This window comes from Hevea brasiliensis, chromosome 3 (genome assembly GCF_030052815.1).
Source record: "Hevea brasiliensis isolate MT/VB/25A 57/8 chromosome 3, ASM3005281v1, whole genome shotgun sequence".
In the NCBI taxonomy this organism is placed as follows: domain Eukaryota; kingdom Viridiplantae; phylum Streptophyta; class Magnoliopsida; order Malpighiales; family Euphorbiaceae; genus Hevea; species Hevea brasiliensis.
The window spans coordinates 58,259,355-58,274,441 of NC_079495.1; the positions used below are offsets into that span (position 1 = coordinate 58,259,355).

At 33.6% G+C, this 15,087-nt stretch overlaps 1 protein-coding gene across 2 annotated transcripts; it reads left to right on the forward strand.

The window, feature by feature from the left end:
* Positions 1-212: 212 nt before the first annotated feature.
* Positions 213-14,439, forward strand: LOC110659776 (probable aquaporin SIP2-1). 2 transcript variants are annotated; one of them, XM_021817819.2, is made up of 3 exons: positions 213-760; positions 13,667-13,927; positions 14,038-14,439. In XM_021817819.2, the coding sequence occupies exons 1-3, from the start codon at positions 464-466 to the stop codon at positions 14,200-14,202; spliced, it is 723 nt and encodes a 240-aa protein (XP_021673511.1). In that variant the 5' UTR covers positions 213-463; the 3' UTR covers positions 14,203-14,439. The 2 variants fall into 2 exon arrangements, 1 of the variants encoding a protein (XP_021673511.1); XR_009147611.1 differs by lacking the exons at positions 213-760; positions 14,038-14,439 and adding an exon at positions 5,176-9,561 and having other exon boundaries at positions 13,667-13,805.
* The last annotated feature ends 648 nt before the right edge of the window (positions 14,440-15,087 follow it).

Genomic DNA, 15,087 nt, shown 5'->3' on the forward strand with positions numbered 1-15,087 from the left:
TATTTTTAATAAATATTTTGAGGATAAAGGCTACCATATAGCCCTATTTTCGTCACTGCTTATGTACTATTCAGTGCACTAATAAACTAAACCAATCGTAAACCCAAGTCTTTAAAAAATAAAAAAACCAAAAAAAGGTAAACCAAGCAGATAAAAGATACATGAAAAAGAAAAAAAAAAACCATGGGAAAGGGCTAGCAATATTTTATTCTGTGGTGAATAAAATACAAGTTTATTAAATAGAAAATGAATTAACGACTCTCCTATTTTGACCCGGCTGCTATCATAGAACACGAAGGTGGTGCTGGGAAAAAGCGGAGAGCCTCACCAACGAGAAATAGGAAATAGAGCAGGAAGCCGTGAGTTCACCATCACCACCTCTCACTTTCCTTAATATAAACAACGTCCGTTTACATGCATTACCCAGTTTAAGTTACAGAGAAAACAAAAGTTCTTGGTGGAAATGAGTTCTGCAGTTACTCTTCGTTTGATCATATCAGACTTTGTCATTTCTTTCATGTGGGTATGGTCAGGAGCTTTGATAAAGATGTTTGTCAATCGTGTTTTGGGAGTGGGGCATCACGAACCCAGAGGCGAGGCCATCAAAGCTACTTTGTCTATCATTAATATGATCTTCTTTGCTTTCTTGGGCAAGATCACCAAAGGAGGGGCTTACAATCCTCTTACTGTTTTCTCTCCTGCAATCTCTGGGGATTTTAGTCGTTTTCTCCTCACTGTTGGGGCTAGAATCCCTGCTCAGGTTTTTGTTCATTTTGATTTCGTTTTTGCTTGATCATTATTTTATTCTGATTTGCTTTCTGTGTTTGTTTCGGTAGCTGAATAACTCTGATTGAGTAATTTGGATTTGAGTTTCAAATTATTTTTATGTTTTGGGGTTGCGTGAAATTGCAAGTTCTAATGTGCAAAATTTAACCTTTTCTTTTTCTGAAAAAAAAAAAATCACTATGTTATTGACTTTAATGTCAGCATTTTTGGAGTCCAGATGGGTTTGGCTTTGAATCATCTCTAATCCAGTCATTTTTACCTATTGTTTCTAACTTTATCTCACAATAATTGGATGTGGGTGCAGCTTTCCATTGTTATGCAATTTATTTTTTTTTTTGTAGATCTTAAATTTTTGGAAAGAGATGAAGAATTCATTATTATTAGCAAATCTTATAAGTGCATTTTTTTTTTGCTTTATACTACTGTCCTTACCCACCCTTTCAATAAGAGAAAGAAAAAAAAAAAAAAAAGTAATTTGATGCAATTAATTTGATTGTCCTTAATAAAGCAGAAGGGTCATGTAGCCAACCTCAACTAGTTAGTAGTGTTTGATGAAATTGCAAATTGAGTGCAGAAAATTTGAGATTTGCATATTTTAGTATTCCCAAATTTAAATTTGAGATTCAACTGAATTATAAGTTTTTAACTAAAGACTGCTTTGTTACCAAAATACAGATTGTGAATTTGATTATATTGTTAAAATATCACAACTAAATTTTACAATTATATGAATTTAGCAAGCTAAAGATAGGGGTGATGATGGTGGTATTATGGATTTCAAATAGTGGCAGTTATGTTGTCTAACAGCTGTAAATGCTGAAGTAAAGGTAATGGCTATTATCAATACAAAACGGTTCTTTCTTTGGGTGTTTTTGTAGGTTTTGATGCACAAAATCCCTACTTCTCTAGGTGCCATTTCATGTCCTTTTTAGCCTTCAACCTAAATCGTACAAAACTCTTGCTACAAGATTTTTTTTCTTTAAAAAGTTTCACTTTGTAGCAAAGTAAAAGCAAAGTCGAAGGGAGTATGTTTAGGCCTTTCTGCATTTTCTTTTAGATGGACGAGTCAATTTTGACTTTGTTGTTGTGCTTTTGAACATTTGTTTTGGTTTTCCTATAATTATGGCTCCTTTTGCTGATGATGATGTTAGATCTCCTTGTTGTTTGTTGCTAGTTACTGATGATTGACGTTAATGAATATAAATCGTGGAACCATGTTTTTATTTGATGTATATATTATACTTGTTTGTTAGTTGCATTCTGGGTATTATTCAAGTCCTTGAATATCTATTTATATAAGAATTTTGCAATTTGTATCAAAAACAAAATTGTATTGACAAGCTAGTACTGTTAGCTTATGAGTGCGATGGCCCTGATTCCTTCACAACCAACTCTGATTTTAATATGCGGGTGGCTAGTAATATATGTGGTGATATAATGACATGGTAGTGGCATTGATGATGATAATGATTATTGTTAATGTATTGATGGCAATCATAGTGTTCCTGGTTATGGTGGTGGTGAGGGTAGATGACAACAATAGTGGTAATGACGGTGCTAGCTTAGAACATTATGTAAAAATTTTCTTTTTGATATTCTTCCCTTTCCCTCCCCCATCTTCTCTCCATATCTCTAATTTCTTGTTATTCTTTCTCTCTGATCTCTGAAGGTTCCACATCAATTTTTTTCCCCTCAGAGCAACCCTTGATATTGACATTGCCATCATACTCGTTACTACATCTTTTGCAAATGAAATACCAAATTAACCTCTTAACCCCTAATTTTTGAACTACCATTTGGACATTGTCTTTTGTTGTTCTTAAATGAATTTGCAAAGAATATATCGGTTGCTATTTTGATACCCTGCCTACCACAAATTCAAATTGCTATGACTGAATTTAAGTGTTGTGTGAATAGAACATCTCAACTACCAAGACGAGAAACTGATAATGCTCGAATTGTTCTGGGATGTCTACCATTTCTGAAACCTCATCAACAATTATGCCTTTCTCAAAAACCCCACCCTCAAAATTCTGTCATCTTTGATCATTGATATTGTCATCATTGAGTTGGTATTTGCTATATCTTATTTATTGATTATTGAGGCTGCTCTCTGTCTGGTTTGCATTCCTGTCTTCACTAGTTATTTTTGCCACCAAGGCTGTTTACTGGTTGATGGGGCCGATTGGTGCAGATATTTATGTTGGTGTTTAACTGACTGGTTTCTGAGGTGTATTGTTAGACGGCAAGCAGTTTAATTTGAGTTTGATATTAAGTTGGGTTGGTTGCTGACAGATTTTGGTTTACTATGCATTCTATAGGCATGGCAAAGCTTGTGGATAAAAATACTATAGTAAGCACTCCAATTATGGATATAGGGATTGTGAGTTGACCAGAATTTTGTAACACAATATTTTCAATCCAGTTGAAGTCTGTTGTTATAGCTTAGTGGAGGATAGTGGAGGAGATATTCATTATGCGACCTTTTATTAAATAATATGTTGTAAACAATGCCATTTTGGTTGTGACATTACTCTCAGGATTCTTAATTTATGATGATCACTAACATCTGGACATTCAGTATTTGTTGGTGAATATACTTCTCATTATGAAACTCTCTCTTAAGGGAAAGAGACTATTCTAAAGAAAACTGACCGCATATTTCTGAATATTGGACAAGGTTGGAGAAGATTATAGCTACAATTCATGGGAAGAATTTTCTTCATGTAGATGCTAAGCAACAATCATGTCATGAATGGCACAAGAAAAATGTGATCATCATCTTGATTAGTTCTAAGTTTCCAACCATTGTGAAAAGAGATATTTCAAAGGTTAGTGATAAACCTCTTGTACACATTTGTTTGAAACAAACAATTTGTTACATACTATAGAAAGAAATATAAGAGAATATGATTAGATATTCTAGAAGTTGGGTAAGTAAGGAATTGGAGGGAAATGTGGATGAGTTGTTAGGGAGCTAGCTGTTCTGTAGTTGGTAAGTGAGCTGTTTTGTAGTTGGGAAGTGAGCTGTTCTACAGTTGGCAAGATGAGACAGCTGAGGCAGTTATGAGATAGTTGTTGTATAAATGAATCAGCTATATCTTTCTTGTATTCATTCCAGAATTTACAAGAAATACAATAACTACTCTCTATTCTCTTCTCTCTCTCTCTCTCTCCCTTTTCTCTCTACTCTTCTATTCTTTTCTGTTAGAGTTCTCAAACCCTAACATTGGTATCAGAGCTTTGCATCCAAGAAACTAGTGGGTAATTCTTTCTTAAAGGTTGCAGCCATGACTAGGTCTGTTGTGGTTGGCCCAGAAATGGTATGGATTGCAGAATTGGAGGAGCAAATGAGAAATTTGCAGGAAGTAACTCAGAGGAATGCTGAGGAACTGAATGATTTCAAGAAGGAGATGAAAGAGGAATTAAACAAGACTTCTTTAACCAATAATGCCATTTTGGAGGACTTGCGACAAATGATGATCACTCATGTGGTGGAAAGGAATAAGGGCAGCAGTAGTTCAAATGAGGGTGGAAGCAGAGTCGAAAACAGGGGAATGCAATCTAACCCTGTAGTGTAGCCAGTTCCTGTAGTACATTCAGTCCCTATAATCCAATCAATTCCTGCAGATAATAGGGGATTATTACCTATTCCTAACATGGGTGCTATGTCTCCATTATTGCCTAAAATTGAATTAGTTACTTTTGAAGGTAAAGAACCTAGGGCTTGGTTGAGAAAATGTGTTAAGTATTTTGAGGTGTATATGGTCCCTCAAGATCAAAGAGTGCAATTAGCAAGTCTTTTCTTGCTTGATAGGGCTGATGCTTGGTTTCACAATTGGGAAAAAGGAGAGAAACATTCTTGGGAGGAATTTGAGAAGGAAATTTGTAGTAGGTTTGGGGAGGATGGATTAGAAGATATAGTGGAGGAATTTATGAAACTGAGACAGTAAGGGATAGTGGGGGAATATCAAGATGAGTTTGAGGATTTAAGAATAAGGATGGAGAGGCTATTACCTAATTTGGGGGAATCTTACTTTTTGTCAGGATTTATAGGAGGTTTAAAAGATGAAATCAGATTAATGGTAAAGATGATGAAACCTGTCACTCTTTCCCAAGCTGTGGAAATAGCTAGATTGCAAGAACAATTGTTAGAAAACACCAAGAAACCTGGATCTGCAACTAATTCTTCCAAATTCAAAGCCATGACTAATAGTCCGACAACTTATTTCAATTCTTCTTTTCAGTATTCTAGACCTTATCAAACCTATCAATACCCTCCTAGACCACCAAATTTTGATTCTCAAAATAAACCCAACCCCCTTGTTACCAAGCAACAATCAGTAGGTAGTAATCACAAGCTTACTAATATTTCCACAAAGACCTCAAAACCTACTACCAATCAGACTCCACCAACAAGAAACTTACCTAAACCATGTTTTAGATGTGGTGAAAAGTATTTTCCGGGCCATCAATGTAAGTCAAAGACATTGAATGCTTTGTGTATGGATGGGAAAGATGAAGAATTGAATGAGGAGTGGCATGATGTGGGGGCTGATATAGAAGAATTGGGAGAGGCTGGTTCCACCTTATCTGTTCATGCTTTAGAGGGTAGTCATGGGGCTGACACTATAAGAATGTTAGGGATTCACAAAAATAGGCAATTGGTGATCCTCATTGATAGTGGCAGTACCACTAGTTTTATGGACAGGAGGATAGAACAGGAACTGAAATTAGACTTGCTACAGATTCCATTTAAAGCAGTTACTGTTGCTGATGGAAGAAAATTGGGTTGTAACCATCTATGTCAACAATTTAAATGGAAAATGCAACATAATGACTTTACGTTTGACTTCAAAATATTGGAGTTAGGTGGATTTGACATGATTTTGGGAGTTGATTGGTTAAAAGATCATAATCCTGTTCTTTTTGATTTTGCTACATCTTGTATTACAATTGCAAAGGATGGCCAACGCATTCAATTGCAGGGAATTGGTGAGGAAAATTTGCAATCTGGTTTGTGGCATTCTGATAATTTGTTGAGCAAAGGAGGGGTGGATTTTCAAACTCCTTTATTCTGTGTTGTGAATTCCAGTCTGTCAATAGATTCTTTGGCTACTGCAACTGCTGTTTCTGTTCCAAATGAGAGCCTGCCGGATTTAATTCAGAAGTACAAGGGTGTTTTTGCAGAACCTAAGGGGTTGCCTCCATTTAGGAGTCACAATCATGCTATTCCCTTACAATCAAATGCTCAGCCCATCAATATTAGACCCTACAGGTATCCTTATTATCAAAAGGCTGAAATAGAAAAACTTGTAGCTGATATGATAGAATCTTCAATAATTCAGCCTAGCACTAGCCCATATTCCTCTCCATTTCTTTTGGTGAAGAAAAAAGATGGCACATGGAGGTTTTGCATTGATTATAGAAGGTTGAATGATCAAACAATAAAAGATAAGTTTCCCATCCCTATTATTGAAGATCTATTGGATGAATTGAATGGGGCTAAAGTGTTTTCTAAGATAGATTTGAGGGCCGGATATCACTAAATTAGGATGTTGCCCGAGGATATTCCTAAGACAGCCTTTAGAACACACCATGGGCATTTTGAATTCAAAGTGATGCCTTTTGGGCTCACTAATGCTCCTGCAACATTTCAAGCCTTAATGAATCACATCTTCCAACCATTTTTGAGGAAGTTTGTGTTAGTATTTTTTGATGACATTTTGGTGTTTAGCAAGGATATGGAGTCTCATTTGCTGCATTTGGAGGAAGTTTTCAAAGTACTACAGGCCCAACAATTATTTGCAAAGCAGTCTAAATGTTTTTTTGGGCAAACTGAGATTGAATACTTGGGGCATATAATTTCAGGGGCAGGGGTATCTACCGACCCTAAGAAGGTGGCTGCCATGGTTGATTGGCCTGTGCCTTCGTCTGTTAAAGAACTCAGAAGTTTTTTAGGCCTTACTGGATATTATAGGAAATTTGTAAGGCACTATGGCATTATCTGCAGGCCTCTTACTGAATTATTGAAGAAAGATTCTTTTCATTGGAATAAGGTAGCCCAAACAGCATTTGATACTTTGAGGAGATTGATGTTTGAAGCACCAGTCCTTGCTCTTCCTAATTTTTCTAAGCCATTTATTGTGGAAACTGATGCAAGCAATTGGGGAATGGGTGCAGTTTTATAGCAGCAAGGGCATCCAATTGCCTATATTTCTAAGGCATTTGGTCCTAGGAGTCAGGCTATGTCAGTATATGAAAAAGAATTATTGGCTATTACTTTTGCAGTCAGCAAATGGAGACATTATTTGGAGCAAGGGCAGTTCTTTATTAAGACTGATCATGAAAGCATTAAGTATCTTTTGGAGCAAAGGTTACATAACAATTTGCAGCAGAAGGGTATTTCAAAGTTGCTTGGTCTGGATTACAAAATTTTGTATAGAAAGGGCATTGAAAATAAGGTGGCAGATGCTTTATCCAGAAGGTGTGTTGACGTGGATTCTTATTCTTATGCTATGTATTCAGTGGTGGTTCCAGTTTGGATGCATAAGTTAATTGCTAGTTATGAAAATGATGGGAAAGCCTCTGACTTACTCCAGCAGTTATTTTTGGATAAGGATGCAGTTTTTGGGTATCAATTGAAGAATGGTATTTTGTATTATAAAGATAGAATGTATGTGGGGACTACTACCAATTTGAGGCAGTTGTTGTTGGAATCTTATCATAGTTCAGCAGTGGGAGGCCATTCAGGTGTTCATGCTACTTATTTGAAATTAAAGAAAATTTTCTTTTGGCCTGCTATGCTTAATGATGTCATGCAGTGGGTTCATACCTGTGATACTTGTGCTAGATGTAAGGGAGAGCACTGTGCTTATCCAGGGTTATTACAACCTCTACCAATTCCTACTCAAGCCTGGCAGAAGGTGTCTATGGATTTTATTGAAAGATTGCCCAAGTCAAAGGGGAAAGACACTATTTTGGTAGTTGTTTGCAGATTTACTAAATTTGGCCATTTTATTTCACTAGCACATCCATTTTCTGCTGTTTCTGTAGCTAAACTTTTCATTGATCACATTTTTAAGTTGCATGGAGCTCCTCAAGTTATTGTTTCTGACAGAGATAAGGTGTTTACTAGCCTATTTTGGCAAGAATTGTTTAGAAGTATGGGAATTAAACTTAATTTTAGTTCTGCCTATCACCCTCAGTCTGATGGACAGACTGAAAGAGTTAATCAGTGTCTGCAGAATTATTTGAGGTGCATGGTTCATTTGAGGCCTACGAATTGGAGCTCTTGGTTACCTATGGCAGAATGGTGATACAATTCCTCTTATCAAATTGCTATTCAGATTACTCCATTTGAAGCACTGTATGGGTATAGTCCACCTCTGTTTCATGAAAATTTTACTCTTGATTCCTCAGTTGGGGTTGTAGGGAGATTGTTACAAGAGAGACAGCATCTTAATAATCTCTTAAAGGAAAATTTACAAGTGGCCCAACATAGGATGAAGCAGCAAGCTGACAAGAGGAGAACTGAGAGGGAATTTGTTGTTGGGGATTGGGTGTATTTGAAACTTCAGCCTTATATGCAGACTTCAGTATCTGTCAGACAAACCCTTAAACTTTCTGCTAAGTTTTATGGGCCATTCAGAATTCTTGCTAAGATTGGGAAAGTTGCTTATCAATTAGACTTGCCTCCAACAGCTACTATTCACCCTGTTTTCCATGTATCCATGCTTAAGAGGAAGGTTGGGGATGGTGTGGTGGTTGCTACTGATTTACCTGTTATGCAAGATGACCAGATTAAAGTTGTTCCTGAGCAGGTTTTGCAGACCAGAATAATTGAAAGAGGACACCAGAGAGTAGAACAGGGACTTATTAAATGGCTTAATCTGTCAACAGAGGATGCCACTTGGGAAGATAGAAGCTTTATTGAAGGGCAATTTCCTGAAGTCTCCCTTTCTTGGGGACAAGAAAGTGCTAAAGGAGGGAGTATTGTTACGTACTATAGAAAGAAATATAAGAGAATACGATTAGATATTCTAGAAGTTGGGTAAGTAAGGAATTGGAGGGAAATGTGGATGAGTTGTTAGGGAGCCAGCTGTTCTGTAGTTGGCAAGTGAGCTGTTTTGTAGTTGGCAAGTGAGCTGTTCTACAGTTGGCAAGATGAGACAGCTGAGGCAGTTATGAGATAGTTGTTGTATAAATAACTCAGCTATATCTTTCTTGTATTCATTCCAGAATTTACAAGAAATACAATAACTACTCTCTATTCTCTTTTCTCTCTCTCTCTCTCTTTTCTCTCTACTCTTCTATTCTTTTCTGTTAGAGTTCTCAAACCCTAACACAATTTCCCCACTTTACATTGGGAGACACCTACATAGGCTTTTGAAGAACTACAAGAGTTGGTGGACTCGTGCGCACAAGGATGGGCCTAGCCAAGTGTAACGGGTGGACGTGCGTATAATTCGCGAGGACTTGATCCAGTTTCCTTTTTCATAGCCTTTTATTTTCATTTATATTTTTCCAAAGAAATATCCTTACCTAAAAACATGTTTTTGACCTAGTTAAAACTAGATTCCTATTTTTTCTCTACCTAGCCAAAACTGAACTCCATTTTTTTGGTACTTAGCTATTTTATTAATGTTACATAATGTCTCTTTTATTTTTCCTCTCTTGAACGTTACTAACATTCTATTTTTTGCTTATATAGGGACATGTACATTGAGCCTAAGACACTACAAAACTCTTTTTCTTCTACCTTTCTACGTCTAGGTACATAATTAAAATTACGTTTGTTGTTCCTATGTCCTAATTATTGATTGTACAATAATTACAAGGTCTATTGATGCCTGGAGGATATAGTTCCTTTGCACTTAGTGATGCAGCATTTTCTAGAGATTTTAGGACTACCTATTTTAGATAAAAAATGGGAAGTAGAGTTTTATTTTATTTAGGAATAAATAAAGGTCATGATACACGATAAAGGTCATATTACTTCTCAATGCCCACATCATTCATTAGCTTTAGAGCAAGCATGCAAACATGAGCATGAGGGTGAACATAATGATTCCTCAGACTATAAGGAAGAAGTTATAGGACCTAGAGAGTATTTTGGGAAGGGTGAGCTAGATTTAGGTGATGTGCATTGCAATGTTGTTCGATGTGTTTTGTCAACTATTGTGGATTGTTATGGAAAGTCAATCACTATATTATTTCTCTGTATATTCTATATTCTGTATTTCTATTTAGGATTTCTTATTTATGATTTCTTCCTAATTAATAGAACACAATTATAGGAATCAATTGTATATATATACCCATGTACAGATTAATTGAAATCAAGGAGAATTATCTCTTTCTACATGGTATCAGAGCAGGTCATCTATCTAGGGTGACTATTTGTTCTCATAGTTACATAGTCTTCCTCATTATAGGATGAATCGTAAGGAGCAAGCTAAGTAGAATAGGCAAGTTGAATAAAGGGGTTTGTGAGACTTAGCCTTAGTCCATGTGTTGTGCTTGCAATGTTGACACCTAAGAAAGATGGCTCTTGGAGAATGTGTGTGGATAGTAGGGCCATTAACATGATCACTGTTAAGTATAGATTTCCAATTCCTAGACTTAATAGGTTAGATTTCCTTATAGGTTCTTGTTGGCTCTCTAAAGTTGACTTGCATAGTAGGTATCATTAAATACGCATTAAGCTAGGTGATGAATAGAAAATTGCTTTTAAAACCTAGGAATGATTGTATGACAGGTTAGTGATGCCCTTTGGATTGTCTAATGCACTTAGCACTTTTATCTGTTAGTTTTTGCTAACACTAACTACAGTAAGGAAACAATGAATACAATCTATAGAGTGAAAAATGGTCTGCTGATGATTGCTCTTTTAGAGAGGTTAAGTTTTTGAACTTTTCAATCGGTGTTGAGTGTTGACTTGATATAATAATTGAGAAATGGAGGTGATAGAACAATGCAATCATAACAACAACTAAGTCTTAATCACAAACTAGTCGGCATCGACTATATAGATCATTTTTCACCATTAAGCTCTATTAAACATTAGGTCCGCATTAATATCCAAGACCTATAAATTCTTTGATACGGAGATGATAGAACAATATGATAAATAAATTGGCTTAATCAATATACATATTAAATGGCCCGGTACAAGACAAAGAATTAATATATTAATTTTTTTTTTGGAGTAAATGGTATCAAATCTAAGGTTGGAAGTTTAGGATCCAGATGGTGGCACTACACTTAGAACTCAAGGCTAAGCTTCATCAATCTTACAGAGTTTGATGCATCTATAAGAAGATAAAATCCATGAAATGGTGGTTTGTTATTTGAATAGCCTTTTTTAGCGCCAATGTCAAGCTTGAGGTGCATTTTGTTTTGACTCAGAATTTCCATGTTTTGAAGGTTATTTGATGTTGTTAGGAACATTCGATATTAGTTAGGATCTTTGGTAGTTATTAGGGAATTTATTCAGTGTGGTTTTTTAAAAGGTATTTGGCAAGTTTACAAAGTAACAGTACTTTTTAACAATCCTTAAATAGAGTCCTTTTGCAAATCACCACCTTAATGGCTGTAAGCATTATTATATAATCACTACTATGGCTATTACACTTACCCAATTTTTAAAAAAATAAATGGCCAACATTGTAGATGTAATTAATTACATTTATAACTTCTGCATTTACTGAGCATATATCACATTCCTTGCATACATATGGTTTTAAATGGTACGCAACAATCAAATTAAAGCTCCATTTGTTCCATGGATAATAACTTGTTCGTGAAAATATTTTTTAAGAAAATAAATTATTTTCTATTGTTTTCTTACAATTCTGAAAATCGCTTAGCAACTATTTTATGTCATGTCATTCATCATACATTGAAAAATATTGATTTTCTTTAAACATATAAGATTATGAAATTGTTTTGATTTGTAAAAATTTCAATTTTTAATTTATCATTTTCTTAGATATATATTTTTTTAAATCTATCTTTGAATATGAGAAAAAATTATATAAAAATGGTAAATTACAGCTGTCATAAATGATCAATGTTTTCCTATGATCCATTTCTATGTCCTTCCTTTCTAACAACATTAATGGTTATGTTTTCTCCCTCGTTTCCTTCTATTATTTTCTTCTTGTGTTCATCTCTACTATTATTACTCTTCTTCATCTCCATCTCCACTAGTTCATTCGTGGTGATATCTGTAAAACCATAATAAATTTGCTTAATGCATGTGATAGCGGAATGAAACATGCCCAAATTGAAACACGAGGAGGTAATAGCTCTTGTAATTTTATGATGGCCTTTTATGTACTAAGTTAATGTTTATTTGGACTTTAGAGGGAGGGTAAGAGTTAGTGAGGGTGATATTAACCCCTTTAATTGTATTTTGTTTACCTATCCCTTATCAGGGAAGGAGGGGGGAGAGGGCGGCTATAGAGAAGAAAAAAAAATATTTTTTTAATTTCCTTAACATTTGTCACTAGCTAAATTGCGATAATATAATAAATAAATACCTTTTGTATTTGGAAAAATTACTATTTAGATCTCTGTATTTTAGAGACTATTTAGTCTTTGTATTTTGAAAAATATATTATTTACTCTCCATATTTGCTTCCGTTAAACTCTTTAGTCCTTTCGTCAAATTTTCTGTTAGTCAATGGATTTTAATGCTAGTCAAATTACTATTTCATTATTTTATTTTAGTGAAACTAATGAGTTGATCTCTCTATTTTAAAAAAAATATATATTATATAGTCATTTTATTTTAGTGAAACTAATTAGATGTTCCCTATATTTTAAAAAATACAATATTCTCAAAAACATATTTTTAAATGCAGAATTTTGTTTTGGAGACTTGAATTTGCTTTTTTTTGAATTGTACAAGTATTTTCATTCAATTCTGTGAACATCATTTTTGTGTTTTCTTTATTGAAAAATAATTTTTTCTGAATTATCGTCTTGATTACTTGGATATTTAGGGGAACTGATTAACCTTTTTGTACATACAACTTACTATTCTCTATCAAAAGATGAAAAATAGAGAGAGAATGAGGGGGGAGTAGGTTGTGGATGTAGAAAAGAAATAACACTGGGAGAGAGATAAAGAAGAGTAGGAGAGAAATAAGTGGGAGAGGATCAGAGTAGTTTGAGTGTAAAAAATAACTGGAGGGAATAGAGTTAACAGAACCAAATTATAAGATTAATTAATTTGTTTTTAAAATACATGGAATAATTAATTAGTTTTATTGAAATAAATGAACTAAATAGTAGTTTGACTAGTATTGACTAACGGAAAAATTGATGGATGACTAAATAGTTTAACGAACTAAAAATAAAGGAATTAAATGGTATACTTTTCAAATATAGGGACTAAGTAGTTAGTTTTCTTAACATATAGGGACTATATAGTAATTTTCCCTTTGTTTTTTTAATATTGTAAGAAACAAAGTTAGTTGTTACTCATAACTTCTGTCATTTTTTGCTCCCTTAATTTTAACACTCTTTAACTTTTACTTTTGTAACTTTTAACTTTCAATTCTTAAACTTCAAGACAAATGCACCCTAACAGCTAATAATAGGGCACTAGAAATGGTACTTTTACAATTTGGAGAGAGATTGATTAAAACTCTCATGTTAATGACAAATGATCTAGGCATTTTTTGCAATGTTCTTTGGAAACAATTTCGATTATTATGCTGAGACAATTAAACAATTTTTATGAATGTTCTGGAAATAATTGATCGTATCATCTGAGTATCTACAATAAGCAATATAACTGAGTCTGAACTATAACACAAAGGCAATTTACTTGGTAAATCATGTGTCATTCGGCTTTTACACTTCCCAGGTAATCGGATCTATCACTGGAGTTAGGTACATTATTGAGTACTTTCCTGAAATAGGATTTGGGCCACGCCTCAATGTCGACATCCATCATGGCGCACTCACTGAAGGATTGCTTACATTTGCAATTGTTACCATCTCTCTTGGGCTTTCAAGAAAGATCCCTGGAAGTTTCTTCATGAAGACATGGATATCAAGTGTCTCTAAATTAGCTCTTCACATACTTGGCTCCGATCTGACTGGCGGTTGTATGAACCCAGCCTCTGTAAGTGATATCAATATCATTAGCATTTGATGCACATATCATACATCTGTTTTTGTTGCCAAAACTTTGGAAAACAGAGATGAACTACTAGAGCTTTTTAAAATGTGTAGGTGATGGGATGGGCTTATGCCCGTGGAGATCATATAACTAAGGAGCATATACTTGTATATTGGCTTGCTCCAATAGAGGCAACTCTTCTGGCAGTATGGACATTTAAGCTACTAGTTCGACCCCAAAAGCAAGAGAAGGAAGAGTCGAAGAGTAAATCAGATTGATGTTTGATGATAATCAAACTGAAGCAATCCACTGTGTTTTCTCCTTGTAAAGTTGCTTGGATCAGTGTCTATTTATTGTTAATTTATCTCCAGCATCTTCTTGTTGGTCAGAACTCTCTATCAGATGATGGCCAACCGTGTTAGCTAGCTTAGCAGTTCTGCTTGATTATTTTAATAAATGTAAATACTTTTGTTAGCTAATGCAAAATTACTATGGAATAAGGTTCAAATTTCAAATTGCCCATTGTACTTGTCGGGGATATTCAATTTAGTTAATTTTTAATTTGTGGTTCAATTTAACCCATAAGTTTTGATTTATGTTCAAATTAGTTCAATTAACAAAAAAGTGTAATTATTTAATTATTTTTTTAATATTAAAATATTATTTTTATATTATATAATTAATTAATAAAAATAAAAATATTATTTTTATTATTCAATATTATTAATTAAACTGAAAATATAAAAAAAATATTTTTATATTTTCATATAATTAATTAAATTAAAAATTATTATTATTTCAATTAATAATATTGAATAATAAAAATAATATTTTTATTTAATTAATTATACAATAGAAAAATAATATTTTAATATTAACAAATAATTAAATAATTTATTTAAATAAATTATTTGATATATAAACAAATTAATTATACAATATAAAAATAATATTTTAATATTAACAAAAGTTATTTTTTAATATTATTTAAACAAAATAATTAAATATTTTAAAAATGATATTAAAATATTATTTTTATATTGCATAATTTATATAATTAGAATATTAAATAAATTATTTTTATATTATATTTTAATATTAAAAAATAATATTTTTATTAATTTGACTAATTTGAGTATAAATCAAAATTTATAGGTTAAATT